Genomic DNA, 22707 nt, shown 5'->3' on the forward strand with positions numbered 1-22707 from the left:
CGGGCATGACTGTTGGGGAGAGGCTTGGTCTACACCAAAGAAGTGGACCAGGTGGTGTCCACTGCTCTGTCCTCCAGCTGTGGTGTCTGAGGTTTCTTATGCACACACCTAACTCTCACTAGGTTTGAAAATTTAAAAACTTGCTATTACTTCCCTCATCACTCTCGCAGTCCATTCCCACCTGGAATTTGTATTCCAGTTCACCGGGGTCCTCCTGAAGAACATAGGGGCACCTGTGCAGAATCTCAGTTACTTGCTGTACGGTGAAAAGACACTTCTCCTTGAGAACCCCAACAATGTCATCAATGTCCTGCTGACGCATGGTGAAAATTTCAGGGCAACACTGAAGTACCCTCTTTAGTTTCCCTGTAGCACATTAAAACAAAAAAAAAGGCAAATGGGAAACTTCAAGATATTCCAGAGACCCAAGGGGCCAGCTGTCCCCAATCGAGGTCTGCATTTAAGAAATGAACAAGACTCGCCCCCCCCTCACAGGTGAGTGTCAATTTCAGATTCTTCCCAGAAGCACCAAGGAAATGGGAGAGGCAAGAATGTCATGTCTCCCCACTGACTTCCTCTCACTTCTCCACTCACCAAACATCATGTCACCATCAACTGGGGCCTCCCAACCCCCCAGGGAACAAACCAGGCAAGAGTCCCTGTCTTGTAGCTCAATTCTCTCTTCTAGTCCTAACCTTCTGCCCTCCCTGTCCCCATGGCCAGCCTTCTGCAGAGAAGTCACTCCTCCTCACCTTCAAACCCACCACACATTCCTCTCACAGAACACCAGCTTCTCCTCAGAAGCCTTCACCAATCCATCTCACCTCATGCTACTCTGTCCCCAACTCTGACTCCTCTCAGCATGTGTAAAATCTGAGCTTCTTGTACCTTCTCCAAGGCCGAGCTTTCGCAGGTAACTGGAGCGCTTCTTCATCTGTGCTAGAGGCAGCTTCAGTAACTGGGGGTTTTTCTTCAAGGCCACATGCACAGGCTCTGCATTCAGACCCAGGAGTATTAATTCTGAAACAATGTCCAGCAGCCGTTGAGGACTGGTACCTGGCTGCACGCTGAGCAACTCACCAACATGGGCGTCACTGAAACCCATGTCCCGAAGGGAAGTGACGACGTTCTCCAGCCCCGAGGACCCCTGATCCACCAGAGGCTTCTCGAGGAGGCACTGAGTGAGATCTGCCCTGCGTTCTGGTTCCTGCACATACTTTTTGGACCTGACACAGGAAAATTCCTCCAAGCTCCCTCCACTGGAGGCCACAGTCAGTTTACGCAACCAAAATGCAGCTGACCTCTTCTGTTCTCGGGAGTGAAGAGTCTGCCTAGCAGCGTGGGTCCAGGTGAGGGGAAGAAAGCGGTGCCAATCAAAGATCTACAAGACACAGAACCAAAGGGAACCAGTTCCTCACCGTCCAATGTAAAGGAGATCACAAGACTTTTGATCCAGGGTATTTAGTGCCTTAGCCCTACACCAACATAACAGTTTTTAGAAGCAATTTGCAAAATCATATCTGAGTTTTAATAAAAAAGCTACAGAAAAGGGAGTGCACAGATAAAAGGGTATGGCACGGAGCGCAGAGAAAGCCCACGAGGCACCCTGTATCCTCGGCTGCTCTGACTGGGGTGGGAAAGAGGGAGAACTCGTCCCAGGCCACCTGGTAGTGCGCCCGGCAGCCGCGCGCTCGCGGTTGCCGGGCTGTCCCCCTGTTCGCGGCCCCGCGGCCTCCCTCGGCCCTGACGGCGCGCGGCCCGGGAAACTCGCCACAGCTGCGGGGAATCGGGAAGGGGCGGAGCCACGGGTCAGGTGTGCGGCCCGGGCCAGGGCGCGCCGACCGCCCGGGAGGGTCCCCGCAGGGCGCTCTCGGCCACCCGCACGCCCGACAGCCCTGGGGAGCCCCGGCCCCGGCGCGACCTCACCTGCCGGCCACGCGCGGCCATAGCGCGAGGACCACGGGGCTCCGGCGCCGGCGGCGGGGCGCTCCGGCTGGTCACTTCCGCCCTCCCGGTCCGTCACTTCCGCCCTCCCGGGCGCCGGCTGTGGGCGCGGGAAGCGCGTTCCGCCGTCGAGCCCGTGGCGGCTGCCGGGAGCCTGGGTCCTCGTGCGGGGGAGGGCCGCTCCTCCTCGGGCCGGGGCCCCTTCCGAGCGCCCCGGGAAGCAGGTGAGACGGGCGGGCGCCTCCCGTGGGACGGCGGCGACGCGGCCGGAGAGGGCAGCCCCTTCCCGAGGCGGCTCCGCGTGCGGTGGAGACGGCGCTGCGTGGAAGCGGGTCGGGGTTGTCGCTGTGTGATCCGCAATCCACACGAAGACACGGAGGGAGCTCCGTCCGGACACTCGTCACCCGTCCCGGGGCTGCGGGCGCCGTCACTGTTCCGGGGACGCGGGGCCCGGCGGGGAGACGGCAGCGTCTGCGGCACGTTGCCCCTGCGGTGCCGGCAGCCTCGCAGGATGAAACCCAGCAGTGTTTCGGCCTGAGGGGTTTTCATTCTTAAACTCAGATCTTCGCTTCAGTAGTTCAGGGGCAGAGCTAAGGCATCTTTCAAAAGGAGGTAGCTCACCAATGTGAACATCGCTGGTGGAGAGTGCAGGAGTATTGGCCTTTCTCTCCTGGATGGTTGCTGGTGTGCTCATGGACATGGGGGACTGGTGGTTTGATGGGTTGAGCCCTCAATCACAGGACTTGCCCTTGGGAGGACTGTTGCTGCAAAGGAGAGGCTAGACCTGCCTGAAATTGTGCCTAAGAGCCTCCTCCCTAATGCCTCTTTGTTGCTCAGATGTGGCCCTCTCTCTCTAGCTAAGCCAACTTGGCAGGTGAAATCACTGCCCTCCCCCCTACGTGGGATCAGACACCCAGGGGAGTGAATCTCCCTGGCAACGTGGAATATGACTCCCAGGGAGGAATCTAGACCCAGCATCGTGGGATGGGGAACATCTTCTTGACCAAAAGGGGGATGTGAAAGGAAATGAAATAAGCTTCAGTGGCAGAGAGATTCCAAAAGGAGCCGAGAGGTCACTCTGGTGGGCACTCTTATGCACACTTTAGACAACCCTTTTTAGGTTCTAATGAATTGGGGTAGCTGGTGGTAGATACCTGAAACTATCAAACTACAACCCAGAACCCATGAATCTTGAAGATGATTGTATAAAAATGTAGCTTATGAGATGGACCATGGACCACACTCCCTTTTGTCCAGTGTATGGATGAATGAGTAGAAAAACGGGCAAAAAAAAAAAAAAAAAGCACTCAGTGATCTTTTTTAATTGTTCTTTTTCACTTTAATTTTTATTCTTATTACATTTGTGTGTGTGGTAATAAAAATGTCCAAAAATTAATTTTGGTGATGGATGCACAACTATATGGTGGTACTGTGAACTGACTGTACGCTTTGTATGACTGCATGGTATGTGAATATATCTCAATAAAATTGAATTATTGGGGGAAAAAAATGAGGTAGCTGTGAAAAAGAATAAAGCCAAGGTGTGCAAACACCAAGCCTTAATTTATTGCCATTTCTTCATGTTTTTGCTACTTCTTTCTGAACTGAGAAAAAGGACTTGGTTCTGGGGTGGAGACACGTTTCGAGTGCCTGTTCCTGGTCAGGCAAGGAGCTGGGCGACCAAGTCTCCATGTGAAAGTATCTCGGCAGAGAGGACAAAGGATTATATAAAGAAAAGAACTGCAGTAATCTGTGTGGAATTAAAGGGCTGGTAGGTTCTGTTGTTTTATATCTAATTTCCTTCTTTAAATACTCAACTATTAAGACTTCAAGATAAATTATGTTAATGCTTTTACACCAAAGCCTCAGAAAATCCTTGTCTGCTACTCCCCCTCACTGGAAGGAATCGAGGAACCTAAACAGTTACCGAACTCTGGAAATAAAGTGACATTTGGCATGCAAGGATTGCTACAGAATTGACAGCATCTTCAGTCTTTTACGAAAACTATTCCCTGGACCCATACTTGAAACACAGAGAGAATTAACAGCCTCAGCGCTTTTTCTCTGGGTCCTTTCTGCTGAGAACACTCTCCAAGTAGCAGAACTTCTACCATCATAGTTCTTGGAGTGCTAAGACTGAATTTCAGGCCACTGCACACCTGTCTGAAGAAAACTTTGTGTAACTTCTAGGGCATTTTATAAGCATCATAATCACTACAAAGAAAACTTTAATTTCACTCCTGAGAAACAGTTCTTAGAACATCTGGAAACCCATTTGAATTCTGAAGAGTAAATATCACTAACTTCACTTTTTACTACACGCTTCAAAAGGAAAAGCCAAACTTCTAAAACACCACCTCTGAGCTGCCGCTGATGGAGGAGGGTCCCCCTCAGTCCCTCGTGATGCAGGGAAAACTGAGCAGCACTTAGAGGAAGGGGATGGTGACAATTCACAGCTTATTAGTCAGGACTAAAAATAACTGGGCTCTCATTCTCCTAAACACTAAAAATAGTATTAGTTTTTAGTATTTTAACCAAAACTAAAAGCAGTGCCTCCCAAGTGAATCCTGGAAAAGGAACATGGGACCCTCCCAGAAGTGGCCTGGCCCAGGGCATCACCCAGGGGCTTTAGGCCAGAGGAGCTCTGGGAGCCTCAGAAAAGGTCTGTGCCAGTGACGACTGATGGGAAAGAGGGGGGTCATGGTTTTGGTTCTCGTTTTCTTCTTGCTGTCTCAACAGGGCGAAGAAAAGGCTCCCCTCTCTGCACTGAGCACCCTCCCCTCCAGCACCCAGACATGCCGTAGAGGCTGATGTGGTGAGAGGGGCACGCGTCAGCCCAGCTGAGTGTGGCCGGAGCAGGACAGAAAAGGGCAGTTAGTGCTCGCAGCGCCTCGTGGAGTCGGGGGAGAGGCCTGGGGTGGCTGCAGATCTGTGAGGTGAGATGCTGAGATGGCTGAGTACGCATGTCCACTGCTGGGTTCGTGTCCAGATGTTTGGTCAGGCAAGCACTGGCCTGACTGTTGTGGGGGGCATTTCGTGGACTTAAATCATTAGGCAGTTGATGGCCTTTGGCTGACGACATCTACAGTCAACAAAGGTGGTTGCCTTCATCAGTTAGGGCAGACTCCTCATCTGATCATTTGGAGAGTCTGAGGATTTCAGCAGCCACAAAGAATTTTTATCTCTACTTCAGCCATTCCACTTCTGGGGAATTCATTGTCACCTTCATCAAGTTCCCACCTTGCAGCCTGCCCTATGGAATTCAGACTTGCCAACTGGCATTCCTGTAAGAAATCTCTTAATATTTACATATATGTATATATATATATATATATATATATCTCCTGTCCGTCCTGTTTCTCTGGAGAACCCTGACTAAAAAAGCCTCAGGCTGGCGAGGGCAGGCAGGGGTGCGGTGGTGTGAGGGCAGGGGCCTGCCCGTTCCCCTCGGACTGAGCAGGCCTGTGGAGCCCCAGGCCCTTCCCGGGAGGGACCCCCAAACCAACGGACACTGGACTTTTCCTGCAGCCGTGGCGAGTAGGGACATAGAGGTGGATTTGACTGAATTTGGGAAAGATAAAGGAACACAGTGCCTCTCACACCGGCAGTGTGGAACAAGTCACAAAGTCCAAGGCAGAGTAACTGTTTACTAACAAAGCTGCTTTAATTTGGAAAATGTTCTAGAAAATAAATTAATGAAGTAGCCTGGCCACTTGGCTAAATGGTTCTACAACTTCCACACATCCATCACTCAGATGTGTTTCCAAGTCAGAGGAAACAAAACATGCACGTGTACAAAAGCAGAGCGAGAGCTAGAAAACGCTTACCCTTTCTGCTCACACGCTGATAGCCCTTTAATTATATAGAACTCAGCACCAGAAGTAGTTTTCAAGCTCACACCAGAGCAAAGCGAATTCCAAGTCTGTCTTACGAGCCCCAGAGTAAACGGGGGGTTGGGCCCGGGTCTTGAGGAGCGTTTTCTGCGGCGGAGGGGCCCGAGGGCGGCCTGACTCTGCAGATGGAGGGGAGGGCGGGGGCACCCGGCGCAGCTGATGGCGCAGGTCATGGTGGGCAGGCGGCCCTAGGAGACCCCCTCGAGGCAGGGGCCCCCCGCGCGCGGCTCCCTCGGGCTCCTCCTCTCTGAATCCAGCCTCGCGGGGGGCAGGGTGCCGCCTTCCTCAGGAAGAAGAGACCGAGTTGGGGGCTGACCACCCCGAGTCCGGACTGCAGACCGGGCTGCTCACGGGAAGGGGAGCAGGGAGCTTCAGGGGCTCCTCAGCACCAGCCGGGACGTTCCACAGCCACCAGAGCCCGCTGAGGTGCTAAACCCAGTGCCATCAACACCAGGGGGGTCTCACTGCTCCGCAGGGCAGAGCCCAACACCTGGGCTGTTCCCACTGCTGGTCCCGAGGAGCTGGGGGTTCCCCAGGGGGAGGAGAGAGGCCTGGGGTCCCCCAGGGGGAGGAGAGGGGCCGGGGGCTGCCCAAGGGGAGGAGAGGGGCCGGGGGTCCCCCAGGGGAAGGAGAGGGGCTAGGGGCCCCTGGGGGGTAGGAGAGATGCCGGGGGGCCACCCAGGACACACACTCAAGGTCCACGGCCTCCCCTCCCCCGTCAGTCAGCCCACCCAGCCCAGCGCCAGGCATTTCTCACCCCCCAGAGCCCCTCCCGTGCCTGCCATGCCCCCCATCCCCACCCCCAGGGCTCACCCCTCCTCTAAGACAGCAAAGCCAAGCTCTGAATCCCCAGGGGTGTTTGGGGGCCTCTGGGAAGGAATCAAGCCCAGCTCACGGGCCACAAGCCAGCCCTGGGCCCTGCAGTCTGTCCCCGGACAGCACAGAGAGGTCCTCCTCCTCAGACCCCACGAGCAGTCCTGGAACTGCCTTGTCCTGGGCGAGGCCACCGAGGGGGGACGTGGTGCAGAGCAGCCTCTGCGGAGCGCAGTCTCACCTGGCGTGTTCACGTGACACACCTTGTCCCAGGTGTAGTCAGCGAGGTCCACGGGCTGCGTCACCCAGGGGTCTGCCACCAGCTTCTCCAGGGTGGTCCGCTGCTCAGGGACGGGATGCAGAAGCCCTGACACGAGGCTCATGAGTTCTGGGGACACAAAAGCGCCTCCCGGGGCAGGGGAGGCCGCTCTGGGTTGGAATCAACCGGAGCTCGTCTCAAAGCTGCAGGGTCCAGCAGCTGGTCAGGAGGCGGCCCACAGACCCCGTTTTAACAAGCACCCCTGTGGCTCTAATGCAGGGGCTCCCAGTGCACACTCAGAAAAGCTGCAGTAGACATTCGTCGCCTCTGAGAGGGATGCCTGGAGCTGGAGGGCTCACCTTCGCAGACCTACCGTAGGTGTGTGGTCCCTTCTCGGGCTCTAGCGGCAGGGGCTTGGGAGCAGCACAGAGTGACTGACAGGTGAGGAAGGGGGGCCTGGCACGGGAGTCCCTGGAGGGTCCCTCTGGAGAGCCAGGCCAGCTCTGAGGAGAGGCCTGGGCCTCGGGCCTAGATCCAGGTCCCGGCTCTTTAGCAATGTGGGCATCAAGTGAGCCAGGGCCCCCAAGCCTCACGGCCCCCGTGGGACTGGGAGCCTAATGAGAGAGTACATGGAACAGCTTTTGTGCGTGGATCAGCATGCTGCAAGAGCCACGGGGTGACAGGAATCCAGAACTTTAACACAGCCCTCAAAATCTTCACTAACCTAGGGAAATAATCGAAGGCACAGACTTTATGTGCGAAGACACTCATTGCCTTGGTATTTGTAGTTGTAAATGATTGTCATGGGATCGCAGAATGTCAGGTAGGAAGGGCCCTCAGAGGCTATGGTCCAGCTACCGCGGACGTCCGCAGTGGGCCCAGAGTTGGCCTGCTCTGGCTGTGGAAGCTCCTTCTGGCCAATGAACCAGACCTGCCTCCCAAGCCAGTTCTCCCAGAGGCTGACCCACACCCCACACCTGTCCCCAAAGGGGGGCCGGGTCTCACTGCCACCACTCGCTGCCTCCTGTGAGCTCACGGCCTCACCAAGAACCCACACCTGAGTCATGAGCTGCGCTCTCCACCCTCCCCATGACTGGGTTTTCCAGCCAAGCGCTCGATCCTACAGTTACTGCTATGGCCCCGTGACTCACTGCTAACATCTACCTCTAAGATCCAAAGCGAAAAGCCAACAAAAATAAGATTATTCTGATGTCTTAAAATTAAATACAAATTATTCTTTTGTTCAAATCAAAGTATTAGAGGAACAGAAAAAGACGACAGAGGAGGAGGTTTATCTGCAGGACAAAGGTAGGAAGCAGGAAACGAAGCCGAGCCGTGGGGCCCACAGGGCAGTATCATCTGAGTCCCGTGCCCCGCGCCCACCTTCCGAGACCAGGTGCGGAGGGTTGATCACGGCCTCCATGGTCTCCTCCAGCTCGCAGAAGGGGTTCTCCTTGAAGATCAGTGTGTACAGCGTGACCCCCAGTGACCACATCTCCAGCTCTGGCCCCTGGTACCTGCGAGGAGAGGGGAGGGGCTCCTGGGTGCCAGCGCCCAGCCAGCTCCCTCAGGTGGGCACGGGGTCTCAGGGCCCAGGGAGGCCGCTGCAGGCCTGCTTCCAGCCAGCCACGGAGCCACGCGTCCAGGCCTCAAGGAGCTCAGTGTCCACTTCAGGAGGCGACGCACCGGCCAAGACAAGGCGCGCCCACATGCAAACCACGTGGCAGCTGTGTCCACCCGGGTGGGCGCCGGGGAGGGCTCCCTGCAGGAAGTGAGAGGAGGGGCGGGGAGGGCAGGCCGCGGGAGGGAAGCAGATGAGAGCAAGAAGGGGGGGCCAGGGCAGTTTCTGTTTTTGCTTTGTAGAGAGAGGCTTGATGTAGTTTAGGGGTGAAGAGAAGTCCAGCACAGCAGAACAGGGGTCACAGGCTTTTTCTGTAAAAGGCCAGACAGGAAACGCTTTGGGCTCAGGACCACATGGTCTCTGTGACAACTGTGCCAGAGCAGCCATGGGTGATGCACACTGTTCCAGTAAAACTTTATTTATGAAAACAGGCGCAGGGCAGATGTGAGCCTGGGGCAGGAAGATGCGAAAAAGACGAAAGTGACAGCACGTCCACTGATGCAGCCACGGTCCTGGGGACGGGATCTACAACCAGAATTCAGAAACTCTTCTGCCCAGAGAGCTGCAGCCAGGGTGCGGAGTGCATGGGGAAGCTTACGGGATGACAGTGGGCACACAGCAGGCTGAGCTAGGAGCAGATAGCCACTGCACAGTTAAAAAGGAGGGGAAGACCCTGCAAGGAGGGGGCTGCAGTGGGGTGGGGCAGGGGACTCAGGGAGCAGGTGGGAGCCGGCGCCACGTGAAGGGACCTGTGGGCCAAAGGCCGCTGAGCAGCAGGGAGGCACCCCCGGGGTGAGCCCACAACTGTGGGGCCCGCCCTCGGGGACTTCTCAGGCCTGGGGCACAAGCAGGGGTGGGGAAGGTCGGGCCTCGCCCAGCATCGGCCCCTGCAGGACATGACGGGGTCCCCAGGGTAACCAGGAAACACCAAAGCTCCTCTTGGCATCACCCCCCTTGACTACTTCCTACTGCCTGATGGCTCTTACTGTGCAGGGAGACGCCAGAGAGAGAGACGGCCCGGCTCCCACGCCTTCAGCCCCTCACCTGCCGTCCCCACTGCTGTGACCTGGCCTGTCACTCTGCAGGCAGAGGCTGCCCAGGAAGGGCTGACGGCGGGCAGGTGCAACCGCCCAAAGGGTAAGGGCTGGCACAGGCGGGGATGTTTTCTCTCGGGGGACCCCCTGCATGGCTGGAACTTCACAGTCAGTGACTGGAGCAGACCCCTGGCCTGGGCCCCTGGTGGCCTCTCCCAAGGGGACAAGGGATTTCCAGTATGAGCCTGATGCACATCCCAGAGACAGCAGTGGCTAAGGGCAGACGCTGTGGGGCCAGGAGGCCTGGACCCCAGTCTCAGCTCCCACCAGCGAAATCTGAGTGACCTGGCAAATGACATCTCCACCTGTGCCCGCACACCCGTCCCGGAGAATGGGGGCAGCCCGGAGGCAGCTCCACCAGAGCGCATGGCAGTTCTCGCTGAGTGCCCGCTGTGACACGATGGCACGCTGACCTCCGCCTCCTGTGGGAACCGTTAACCACACTGCTCTAAGATGCACGCAGGAGGTGACAGCACTGAGGCAATGCCTGATGCCACGCCTGGCCTGGCAACATCAGTTTCATGATCCTAAAATCACACTTGGTTTTCGTGTGGATGAAGCAAGGAACCCGCGTGTGCACAGCAGAAAGCACAGGCTGCAGTTTCCGCTCGTGCCCACTGACACCTGAGCAGCAGCCAGCAGCCCCCTCTCCTCTCCTAAGTTCCCGAGATGAGGCCCTGCCTGGTGCGTCCCAACTGCAGGGAGGCGCGCTCGGCCTGCACCCCGACCCCCATTGCGTGACTGGGCGCTGCGCTGCGCATGCAGCCAAGCCGACGAGGCAGCGCTGGTTGGTGAGCGACGGCCACTCCAGCCAAGGGCCCCACCTCAAGGGTGAGCTCTGCCTGCACATCGTTCTCCTGCTTGGCTTCCCGGAGGGCAGCCCAACAGGGTCCAATTGGAATAGATGAACTATTTTTCTTGTCTTAAATAAACAGACTCAGCAGAAGAATTCTCTTCCCTTATTTGAAGAGTTCTATTTTCAAAACAATTATCCCAAACTTTATCTTTTTCTTTTCTTTCTATCATATAAAACTCTGAACATAAAAGTTGAGAGAATAATACAGGGAACACTATATCCATTTCTAGTCTTCCTTTGACCAGTCTTGCTTTGCCTGCCTGGCCACTCACTGTCCAAAACATTATGTTTTATTACAAGCTGACCACCAAGAGGCACGGCCAGAACCCACATCCCACCGATCACGGGGCCCCCAAGGGAAAAGACACAAGAGCACGTCGTGCTGCAGATACGTACGGGTTTCCCATGAGGACCTCGGGGGCACAGTACTCAATTGTCCCACAGAAGGTATAAAATAATTTCCCGCTTTCCAAGTAGGCGGCTGAGCCAAAGTCTATCAGCTTAATGGTGAAGTCCTCAGCAATGACAATGTTCTCATCCTTGATGTCACGATGAATGATATTTTTCGAGCGCAGGTATCCCACGGCCGACACCAGCTGAAACCAGGAGGCCAGAGCAGACGTTTAAAAAGCCACTCAGATAAAACATGCATTAAAAAAAAAAAAAGTAACAGACAAAAGAAACAAAAAAGAAAAAAGGTAAAAACAACAGAAAAGAAAATACAAAAAACATAATAAACATTACTCAATTCAGAATGAACTAATAACGAAAGAATTCTGGAAGCTGACTGAAGATGCGATCTAAACTGCATGTGTGATGCCACACGTCACGCAGACAGGGCAGGGCACCAACGTGGGATTCCTAATTCACCTTTGTCCGTTTGTACTGATGAAGCTTCCCCAGCATCTGCTCTACCACACAACCCAAGTGCTGTTTGCTGGGAGGATTGCAGAACAAATCTTTGCCAGGATATAACATCCCAGCACAGGAAGGCAGAGGAGGTGACATTCTTCTGCCTGAAACTTACAGGTAGGTGCCTGAGAAACTCACATTCAGAAATCCAGTAACTTCTGGGAGCTAATAACTTTGAGGGGGGAAAAGGGTCATTTTACAGAAGCCGTTATTAGAATTTGAGCCACCACAAGGAAAGGATCAAAGAGCAAATCCATCACGGCCCCAAACAAGACAGTAGAGTAAGACGCTTTCAGGGCTCTGTCCCCACACACACAAAAGCTTTGAACAACCAGCAAGAACTGGCAGAAACATCTTTCTCAAAGCTCCAGAAAACAGTTAAAGGATGGCAGCAACAGGGCAAGTGCCAAATCACGCAGGGGGATCCTGTGGCACAGGGCCAGCCCGAGCTCCCACTGTGGACCCCCAGCCCCAGTGCTGGAGGGAGTCGAGTAGCCCCCATGCATGTCCCGGGCACAGGTACGTATAGCCCAGACTGTCTCATGGTGGCCTGAGGGGCTGTTCCAGAACCTGCCCTGCGTATACAAGGCAGCTCACCGGAACGTGATGGGGGAGCAGGACACACAGGGTCAGGGAATGTGACAACACTGTTTCCTTGGGAAGAGGGGACATCCGTGTCCATGTAACCAGGGGAATTCCTAGGGCTACACGCACATGCCCAAGACAAAAGGCAGGTGCAGAAAGGATCAAGGGGCCCTTAGGTTCCAGCCTGGAGCTTTTCTGCAAGCTCACTGTATAGGTACGCCCTGGAGGAGAGCTCCCACAGGTCAACCTGCAAAGATGGGAAAGGGGTTTTCTTTTTTCCCTACATCTTTTTCTTTTTTTTTTTGTTAGCTCTTTGAATTCAAGGAAAGCTCTGTCACAACTCTAGCTGGATACAATCTAAATGAACAGTCAGTTGCCTCAGAACCTAAATTCCAGCAACAACACAGTAAATGTCAAAACATCTAGAGTTCAGCAAAAGATTGTCAAGCATACAAAGAAACAGGAAGCGACGGTCCAGGCAAAGGAGAAGATTAAAGAATCAGAAACCATCAGTGAGGAGGACCAGACATGGGACATTCCCAACAAAGACTTCTGAAAAATGCTCCTAGATATGCTCCAAGAGCAAAAGGAAAACACTGACAAAGAACTAAAGGAAACAGGAAAATGATAGATGAACACAAAATAATCAACAGAGAGATGGAAATTATGAAAAGCAACCAAACAGAGCTGAGGACCACAGTAACAGAAATTAAAAATTCCTAGAGGAGTTGGTAGAACAGAGTCAGAGAAATTGAAAATAAGACAATTGAATCACTCAGCCTGAGGAGCCGTGAGAAGAATGAGAAGAAGTGAACAGAACCTGGGGACCCTGCGGGACGCCACCACACGTACCAATATAACACACCGTGGGAGTCCCAGAAGAGAGGAAAGAGAGAATACTTACAGGAATAATGGCTGAAAACTTCCCAAATTTAACAAAAGACATGAATATACACATCCAGGATACTCAATGAACTCCAAATAGGATAAACCCAAAAAGATTCACACCGTGGCACATTGCAATCGAATTGTTGAATGGCAAAGAGAAAATTCTGAGAGCCGTGAGAGAGGCAACACGTCAAGCCCAAGGAGACTCAGTAAGATTAAGTTCCGATTTCTCACTGGAAGCCATGGGGACAAGATGGCAGTGGGATGACGTATTTAAAATGCTGAAAGGAAAAATTACCAACCAAGCTTTCTATATCTGGCAAAACTGTCTTTCAAAAATAAGGGAGAGATTAAGACATTCCCAGATAAATGAAAGCTGAGGGAGTTCATTGTCAATAGACTGGCCCAATAAAAAATGCTAGAGAGAGTTCTGCAGGTCGAAAGGAAAGGACAATAGACAATAGCTCGAAGCCTCATGAAGAAATAAAGATCTCCAGTGAGGGTAATAACAAGGGTAAAAATAAAAGCCAGCACTATTATATCTTTGGTTTTTAACTGTACTTTTCACTTCCTACAGGATCTAAAAGGCAAATGCATGAAATGTGATGATGAATCAATGGTTTTGGACTCCTAACGTATAAACATGTCATTTGTGATGAGAACTACATCAGGGTGGGGACAGAGGGGGAGAGGAACATATGTGTGTACACTATTGAAGTTGTTAACTTGATATCAAAGCAAATGAGACTGTTATAGATTTAAGATGTTAAATTTAAGCCCCATGAGAACTACAAAAAGAACGTTGGAGAATATGCAAGCTCATGGAGGTGGAAATTAAAGTATAGGTTGCCAGGGGCAGGGAGACTGGGCAGTTAACGCATGAAGGGTATGGTGTAGGATTCCTGTTGGGAGAGCAGGAAAGTCTTAGAAGTGGAGGGTGGTGATGGGATCACAACAGCATGAGTGTGATTAATCCCACCGAACAGTGTGCTTGGGAGGGGTTGAGATGGGAAAGTGTGTGTTGTATGTGTTCCCACAATTAAAAAAAGAAAAAAAGAGCAACTAAAAAGACAATGATAATTAAATCAATACATGATCCTAGAAGGTACCTAACAAGGGAGGAGAAAAAGCTCAAAGGGACATTATTAGAACTTCACATATGAAAAAGTCGGAAGACAGAGTAGAAGCTTCATATCAATGTTAAGTTTCTTGGACGTGATAACTGTATGTAAGACAGTTACATCAGTGAACACCCTTGTCCCTCGGACGTTTCCACGGCAGCATTCGGTGTCCAGGGAGCACGATGTGGGCCACCTTCACTCAAGTTTTCAGAAAATCGTTGGATGGATAGAAAATAATGTGGTAAATGAAGCAAACTGTGAAAACTGGCAGATTTAGGGGCATTTGGGGAGTATGCTGGAGTCCTCCATTGGGAGTTTGTATTATTTTTGTAGCTGTATATTGAAAGTATTTCAAAATTTAAAAATCAAAACAAAAACAAATCTGTGACGCATTCACACAGCCCCTTGCTAGTATTTTTCCTTTCTTTCCAGGGAGCTAGGTACAAACTAAATTAGGGTGGACCACCACTATGCCCTTAAAATTTTCAGAGCAAGGCTTCTTGTCCCATCCCTCTCACCCTAGGGTGCCTTCCTCTTTGCTGACCAACAGCACATTCCAATAAAAAAAGAAATCAACTGAGAGCAGTATGCAGACTATGAAATAGACCCAAGTAAATTCCACCTGTAAAATGAGAGCCCCGGAATTTTGACCTTTGCTGATTACTCACCAGAACCACCCCCGTTACCTGAGCGCCTGCTGGGGAGCGGACGCTGTACTGGCCTGAGAACCCCCGATCTGCCCAGGCAGCCCCACCGCGAAGGTCTCCAGTCCCTACTCCAGATGCAAGAGCTGGGGCTCCGGACAGCCCTGATTTCCCCATGGCCCCCCGCTGGTAGTGGAACAAGGATCCAGACCACATATACAGGGCTCTGAGCGCACTCAAACAGCTCTGTTGTTAATTTTGTGACTGGTGTCAACACTGGAGGTGTAGCAGGAAATCTGAATTGTTAAACATACTCTGCTGATCATTCCAAGATGACATCTGGCCTCACTCTTCCTTCCCCACCTCACTTTCTCTACCCCAACCATAGGGTTCTCTTCTTTGAATCTGTATCTCCTCCCATAAAATCTAAAAGCCGAAGGCAAGCTCCAGCTCACAGGGAGGAGCGTCCATCTTCGCAGCCCACCAGGAGCCCCCAGCCCACCATGGCTCTGGCCACTCTCACCTGTCGGAAGATGTAGCTCGCCAGGGGCTCGTCCAGGCTGGGGTGGCAGTCGATGAAGGCAAAGAGGTCCAGGCCGGAGCCATGCTTTTCCATCACCAGCTGGAAGAATGCTTGGTTTTCAAATACATCCACTACCTGGAAAAAGACAAAGTCAAGTCCAGCCCTGCCAAGAGACGTTCAAGTCAACAAATTCCAGGCATATTTTCATGAGTCATCTTAGGGTGGCGTTAAAAGAGAAATCCTTTCCCACCTTGATGATGTTGGCGTGCTCCATCCTGGACAGAATTGCAATCTCTAAAGTAACTTTTCCAAGTTCGGGATCCTCAATCCAACAATCCTCCAAAACCTTCTCCTTCTTAATAAACTTCACCACAACCTAAAAGGAAAACAGGGTGAAAGAGCTAGAACCATTCCTCGAGCATCCCATTAAAATCGGGGCCCACTGCTGGTTTCTGATAGCAGACGGAGCTTCCGCATTTCCCTCCCCCAAATCCAGGAACACGAAAGAAGAAATGTAATAACGAGACCCCAGCATCAGGAAACAGAGAAGGGTGTGGGCAGCTGACCAGAAATGCTGAGCGACTCCTGCATGCGCTATAAGGTGGGTGGGACTGGAAGGATGGAGGAGCCCCGGTGGGCTGAGGGGCAGCGGCTCGTGCGGGGGACAGAGCGGCCCTGCAGGCCTTAGTGGACAGGTGCTCCTAGAACACCCTAGAAGCACCCCCAGCTCCAAGTTGCCCAGGGCTCTCAGCCTGCTCCCAGCTGGAGGTGGCCAGAATAACACTGAGAAAAGAGAGAGAAAGTGCCACAGGGTGTGGGCAGTGGGCTGAAGAGGAAAGTGGAGAACAACCTCTTGAAAACAAATGAAAAGACAGGGTGTCACCCAGAGGAAAGCTGGCCTTGGGCACTGTGTCAGTTTGTATGTATTATGTCCCCCAAAATGCCGTTATCTTTAATGCAATCTTGTGAGGGCAGAGGTATTAGTGTTCATTAGGTTGGAATCTTTGGATTAGGTTGTTTCCATGGAGATGTGACCCACCCAACTGTGGGTGATACTTCTGATTAGATTATTTCCACAGAGGTGTGGCCCCACCCATTCAGCATGAGTCTTGATTTAATCACTGGAGTCCTATATAAGAGCACAGACAGAAGGGGCTTGCTGCTGCAGCTAAGAGAGACATTTTGGAGATGGCCTTTGAAAGCAGACTTTTGCTGACACTTTGCTCTGGAGAAGCTAAGAGTGGACAAACACCCCAAGAGTAACATTTTGAAGAAAGCACAGGACCCAAGAGAGGAGCTGGAACACAACCCAGGATCAGCAGACGCCAGCCACGTGCCTTCCCAGCTAACAGAGGTTTCCCATATGCCAATGGCCTTTTTCCAGTGAAGGTACCTATTGTTAATGCCTTACCTTGAACACTTTATGACCTTAAGACTGTAACTTTGTAATCAAATAAAAGCCAATCCATTTCTGGAGTTTTGCAAAACAGCAGCATTAGCAAACAGGAATAGGCACACCTACCCCAAGTCAGGTGGGACCCCCAGAGCAAGCGTGCAGGGGGCACCATGCCCACAACAGAGGAAAACACTGAAGCAACCCACAGCAGCTGCTAATTACTTGTCAAAATAGATTCTTGTTCACCAGTACAGACAGACAAACTGGAGCCAGCTGGCCGAGGCAGAGCTCTAAGCAGATCCTGCAGAGTGAGTGACCCTCAGGAAAGAGTTAAGGACAGAAAGAAAAGAGAAGCAAGCAGGGGACACAGCAAGGGCGCAGCCTCAGCAAGCCATGAGGCCGGAACAGGGGACATCTGTGCAGGGCGGCACTGTCAGGCCAGTGCGGCCTGACCACGAGGGCCACACGCAGGTGGGAGGGCTGAAAGCACCAGGCAGAATGCCTGACCCCAGCCTTCCTGTCCTGAGAGAGAAAACAGGCCAAATAATGTAAGTCCCTTGGAGTCGGACTTTACTGTCATTTGCAGCTAAAGGCATTCTCCCTAATGCAGGAAAAAAATCCACAAGCTTTCCACAAGCATCCCACTGCAAGGCGCCCTCTTAAGTTGGGAAGAAGAGGGGGATGCCCCCACACCCTGGTTTTTCAACAAAAATCCTGGTCCTGGCAAGAAGATGAAATGAGAGGTTTGAAAACTAGAAAAGATTCTTAACTATATGATTTTCAACATTGATTCTTAGAATTAATCAGAGAGTTCAGCAAGATAGACACAAGTAAATACAAAAAAAATAGCGTCACTACAAATTAACAAGAATCAATTCAAAAATGTGATAGAAAAAAAAAAATACCATTTGTGAAAGCAAGAAACACTCCAAGCCAGTGGAAAGAGAAGCTAGCTGTGCCACCAAGCATGCGGTGCAGGGTGAGTGCAGACGCGGAGCTGGGTGCAGCTGAGGCGGCCTCCAGCTGTGAGGGTGCTGAGCAGGACGACTGCCCATCTCACCCCGTGGGGTTCACCGCCCCCCAGGAGATGGTGTTGGGGCACGCCGTGTGTGGGGACAATGGGTGGATGACCTGAGGGGCCAGGGCCAGGCAAGGCTTCCCGAGAAGGGGCTTCTGAGAGAAGCCCGGAGGAGGGGCAGGCAGGGGCAGATGGAGCCAGGAGCCAGGGCAGCAGGAGAGGGGCAAGGGCAGATGCAGGCGAAACATCCGGAGGCTTCTGCAATGTCCCAGCATTGCTCCCAATAACCCCGGGAGGAAAGCCGGTGGCGAGGCCAGCAGCATGGGTGCTGAAAACACCCTGGGAGGCAGGGTCAACGCGATTTGATGAAAGGAAGGCTGGAGTCCTGAGGAACCAAAGAATGAGGTGCCGTCTACCGAGAGGGCCCCACCGAGGCAGGGAAGACCACCTTGGGGCTGGCAGGGGGCAGGGTGTAAAGAGCAGGAGCCCAGCTCCAGGCACTTGAGGCTGAGCTGCCCAACACACATCCGACTGGACAGGGCAGGTGGAACAGAGGGACAGCTTCCTCCGGAGTGCCAACAAGACAGATGGGGACCTTCAGAAGGAAAGAAGAGAGAGGGGAAGACACAGAACAAAAGAACAGAATTCTCTTCAGATAAAGAAAGCTTTAAACTTCCAGATCAAAAGTATTACCAAGTATCAAGCAATAATAAAGAAAAGAGATACACAGACCTAAATAGATCCTGGTGAAATTTCTGAAATTAAAAAAAAAAAAAAAGAAAAAAAAAATTCAGAACGAAAAATAAATCAATTTGCTAGCAGCAAAATTACTTCAAAATAATGCTACATGACAAAATACACAGTTCTAAAAAGTTCTGAAAGGAAAAAGCCACATTGTCACTAAAATATGAGGGATAATACAACTGAAGACTCAAAGTGTAATAATACCCTGCATCCCTCCTGGAAAAATTAGTGACAAATATATTACAATAAATAAAAAGTAAAGGAAAAGAGAAGAAACAGGATATAAAAATAATGGAGATTTAACAAAAGAGATACAAGACTTCTATACTGGAAATTATAAAATATTATTGAAAGAAATTAAAGAAGACCTAAATAAATGGAAAGACATCCCATGTTCACAGATCGATAACTGATGTTAATAGAACAGTACTCCCCCAGTTGATCTACAGAGTCAACACGATCCCTTTCAAAATCCCATCTGGCTTTTTTGCAGAAATTTACCAAATGATCCTAAAATTAATATGGAAATGCACAGCCAGAACAATCGTGAAAAAGGAGAACAAAGTTGGAGGACTCACACTTCCCAATTTCAAAACTTACCACAAAGCTACAGTAATTAAAATGTGGAACTGGCACAAGGATAGACATATAGACTAATGGAATAGCACAGAATCCAGAAATAAACCCACGCATCTGTGGGCCACGGATTTTCAACAAGGCTGCCAAGACCATTCAGTGGGGAAAGATAGCCTTTCAAACAGCTGGATATCCACTATTTCACACCATTCACAAAAAATTAAGTCAAACGGATCATATAAAATTCTTAGAAGAAAATATCGGAGTAAATCTTCATGAATTTGGGTTAGGCAAAGCCTTCTTAGATATGACACTAAAGCACAGCAACAAAAACTGGATAGATTGGACTTCACTGAAATTAAAAACTTTTGTGCTACAAACGATGTGATCAAAAAAGTGTAAAGAGAGTCAACAGAATGGAAACATATTTGCAAAAGATATATCTGATGAGGGACTTGTTTGCATTTATAAAGAACTTCTACAACTCAGTAATAAAAGATAACCCAATTTAAAAATGAGAAAAGCATCCAAGAATGAACACTTTTTCCAAAGAAGATACACAAATCGCCAAAAAGCACCTGAAAATATGGTCAGCATCATTAACTATCAGGGAAATGCAAATAAAAACCACAATAAGTTATTGCTTCATACCTACTAGAATGGCTATAATTAAAAAGAAAGAAAAAATAAGCGCTGGCTGGAATGTAAAATAGCACAGCTCCTTTGGAGAAGAGTTAAGCAAGTCCTCAAAATGTTAATTAACATGGAGTTACCATCTGTCCCAGCAATTCCACTCTCAGGTATGTACCCAAAAGAAATGAAGGCAGATAAGCAGATGTTCTCCCCAAAACTTGCATGTGAATGTTCACAACGCCATTATTCATGATGGCCAAAAATCCAAATGTCCATCAACTGATGAATGGATAAACAAAATATGGATATCCATACAATGGAATATTATTCAGCAATAAAAAAAGAATGGATTACTGAACCCCGCTACAGTGTGAATAATTTTGAACACATTACGCTAAGTGGAAGAAACCAGTCATAAAAGACCACTACTGCCTGATTCCATTCATGTGAAGTGTCCAGAACAGGCCTGTCTACACAGACGGTTGATCGGGGCTGCTGGGGGCTGGGGGAAGGGGCTGTGGACGGAGGAACGGAGACTGACTGCTAATGGGTGCGGAGCTTCTCTCTGGAGTGATGAAACTGTTTCAAAATTAGATTGTTGTTCTGATTGCAAAACTCTGTGAATATACTAAAAACCACCCTACTATTCACTTTAAATGGGTGAATATATGGTATTGAATTATATCTCAATAGAATGATTAAAAAATCATGGAGAGTTACTAAAAACAAACAAGAAATAAAAACCAAACAACACTATAAAAAAAAATGATCACCACAAAGTCAGAAATATAGGGGAAAAAAAGAACAAAGGACAGAAAAAAATAGAAAACAAGCAAAATGGTAGATTTGTATCCAACCATGTGAATAATTGCATGAAACACCCCAATCAAAGGCAGAAACCTGCAGATTGGATGAAAAAGCAAAACCCAATCACACGCTGCCTACAAGAACACACTTTAAATATAAAATGTGAACAGGCTGTTACCAGAGATAGACAGGGACATTACGTAAGGACTGAGGGGTAATTTCATCCAAAAGCCGCATCAATACTAAACAGGTATCCCCGTAACAAGGGTGCTTCAAGTTACATGACACAACATCTGGCAAGACTGAAAAGAGAAACAGGCAAATTCACAACCATCGCCAGAGCCGTCAGAGCTCCTCTCGTGATCCCCGGGGCCAGCGGACAGGAGGCAGTGGGGTGCAGATGATCCGCTGAGGGCTGCAGCCCAGGCCCCAGCCACACCAACACACTCCTTCTCTACGAGTGCACCAGAACATTCCAGGACAGAGCAAATCGTGGAGCACAATACAAGCATCAACAAGTGGGAGGGAACTGAAATCACACACAGTATGTTCTCTGACTACAAAGGACTTAAACTAGAATTAAAACCAGAAAGATAGCTGAGTAATTCCCAAATAACTGGAATCTAAACAACATGCTTCTAAATCACGCGAGGGAAATCAGACAAGTGGATGTGCCGTGCTGGAGATCAGGCCCATGGGGGCACCTGGGGAATGGGCAGGAAGGCTGAAGTGGTCACCATGGCAGCACCCCCTCAAATCACAAACGTCACGGCAACCAAAGCGAATCTCCACGGGATTCAGGGGGTGTCTGACAAGTCCTGAAGCTCATCTGGAAGAGGACTGCGTGAGAAGGGCCACCGACTGGGGTGGGACGGGGGGGAAGGGCGGCTGTGGACCCGAGTTGGACCTCAACTGCAATAACCCGCGAGACAGTCCACGAGCCCCCGCCAGCTCGGCTACAGCCCTGGGCGGTGCACGGAGCCACCCAGGAGTTTGGCTACTGAGCTGATTTCTTTGTTCCGGTTGGGTGGAGGAAGCTGTCTGTCACTCGGGTTTTGAACGGAGTTCACAGTGCACTTGAGAGCTCAATGTGTGCAGTCGGCCCTCGGAGGGGCGCAAGCTGGGAGGCGGGGAGGCAGGTGCCCATGGGTCTGAACACATGGACGGTGCGCTGATTTGGAGCTGTTTTGTACCCCAGGAAAAACCGTGTTCTTTTAATCCACTCCTGTGGGTACAGACCTGTTGTGGGTGGGACCTTTTGGTTAGGTTGTTTCCACTGAGGAGTTACCTCAAGGTGGGCCTTAATCCCCTTACTGGAATCCTTTAAGAGAGATGAAGTGAAGACAAGTGCAATAGAGAAAAGCCCTGGGGAAGCTCAGCGAGGAGCCACTGAAGCCAGAAGCTGAAAGCAATGAAACCTGGGGGAGGAGGACCCGCACCGCCGCCATGGGCCTCAGATGCCAGCAGCCTGTCTTCAGAGAAGATATCGTCCTGCTGAGCCCTTAATTTGGACCTTTTACAGCCTTAGTACTGTAAATCTGTAAGCTAATAAATCCCCATTGTAAAAGCATTCTGGCAGCTTTAGCAAACCGGAACAGACGCCATCAAAGCCTGGGGGCCTGCCCAGAGCGAGCACAGAGCAAGCCCAGAGGGCCTCAGAAGAGCTGCGGGTTTGACCCTCAACGCCTCAGGACTGACAGTCCCTGGCCTGCCGTGGAGTGAGGCGAGAAACCCGCTGTGCGCCTCAGGAGCAGCCTGCACGCCCGACAGGGGCCCCGGGCCAGGCGGTCCCGGTGCTTTGCTGACAGGGCCTCCTTTTCCCCCAGGGGAACCCCAGGACTGAACCCCTGGGGCAGCCACCGGGGGCTGAGCTCCTCGCTGCCCGCCCAGCTCCACCCCACGGGCACAGCACCTCCTTGTTCTCCTGCTTGTCCACCGCCGTCCACACGAAGCCAAAGGCCCCGCTGCCCAGCGGCCTCAGGGTGCTGTACTTGTGCGAGTATGCACCCTCGCAAGCTGCCAGGCCTTCCAGCTCGCCGGCCTCCGGGGGCTCCTCGAACCAGGGCTTGGTTCTGAGCACCTGTGAACACAAAGGCGGCTCTGAGGGGCTGCAGCAGCCATGCCAGAGTGCGGCGGCAATGCCAGGCAGGCCGAGCCCCGTCTCCACCGCCGGCAGCGACCGCGGCCTCTCCTGACCAGGGAGCGCAGGCCCCCACTGCCCTCCCCACACCATCTGTACCCGGAAGCCACGCCAGGCCAGGAGCAGCCCGGCACATGGTCGAAACGTGCTTCTGTCCCCTCCCCACAGATCTGGAACCCTTCACGGGCCTCATATGTAAGAGAAGGCATGTTAAAAGGCCACAAATTGACCCTCTTTCCA

At 51.4% G+C, this 22707-nt stretch overlaps 2 protein-coding genes and 1 long non-coding RNA gene across 9 annotated transcripts in view; 1 reads left to right on the forward strand and 2 right to left on the reverse strand.

Annotated features, from left to right (window-relative positions):
* The window catches only part of MTERF4 (mitochondrial transcription termination factor 4), a 35487-nt gene extending 33434 nt beyond the window's left edge, over positions 1-2053 (reverse strand). For all 5 annotated transcript variants that reach the window (XR_005218987.1, XR_005218986.1, XR_005218985.1 and 2 more), the window contains exons 1-3: positions 1927-2053; positions 889-1381; positions 182-366 (exon numbers count right to left, since the gene is read on the reverse strand). Coding sequence is in view for 2 of the 5 variants with exons in the window: in XM_037850600.1 (XP_037706528.1) it covers positions 182-366; positions 889-1381; positions 1927-1947 (699 nt within the window). In the remaining 3 variants the exon portion in view is untranslated. The remainder of the gene's footprint in view (positions 1-181; positions 367-888; positions 1382-1926) is intronic.
* A 1316-nt stretch (positions 2054-3369) lies between these two features.
* LOC119543896 lies at positions 3370-5652 on the forward strand. The gene is made up of 2 exons (XR_005218698.1): positions 3370-4606; positions 4684-5652. It is a non-coding gene; the product is annotated as an uncharacterized LOC119543896 (long non-coding RNA).
* Positions 5491-22707, reverse strand: part of PASK (PAS domain containing serine/threonine kinase) — a 41142-nt gene continuing 23925 nt past the window's right edge. The window contains exons 13-19 of one of the 3 annotated variants that reach the window (XM_037848740.1): positions 22240-22407; positions 15404-15529; positions 15154-15288; positions 10877-11076; positions 8293-8426; positions 6892-7038; positions 5491-6117 (exon numbers count right to left, since the gene is read on the reverse strand). In XM_037848740.1, coding sequence (XP_037704668.1) covers positions 6026-6117; positions 6892-7038; positions 8293-8426; positions 10877-11076; positions 15154-15288; positions 15404-15529; positions 22240-22407 — 1002 coding nt within the window. In that variant the 3' untranslated portion in view covers positions 5491-6025. Of the gene's footprint in view, positions 6267-6891; positions 7039-8292; positions 8427-10876; positions 11077-15153; positions 15289-15403; positions 15530-22239; positions 22408-22707 lie in introns of all 3 variants that reach the window. The other 2 variants (XM_037848739.1, XM_037848741.1) reach the window with 2 other exon arrangements.

The sequence above is a fragment of the Choloepus didactylus genome, chromosome 9 (assembly GCF_015220235.1).
Source record: "Choloepus didactylus isolate mChoDid1 chromosome 9, mChoDid1.pri, whole genome shotgun sequence".
In the NCBI taxonomy this organism is placed as follows: Eukaryota; Metazoa; Chordata; class Mammalia; order Pilosa; family Megalonychidae; genus Choloepus; species Choloepus didactylus.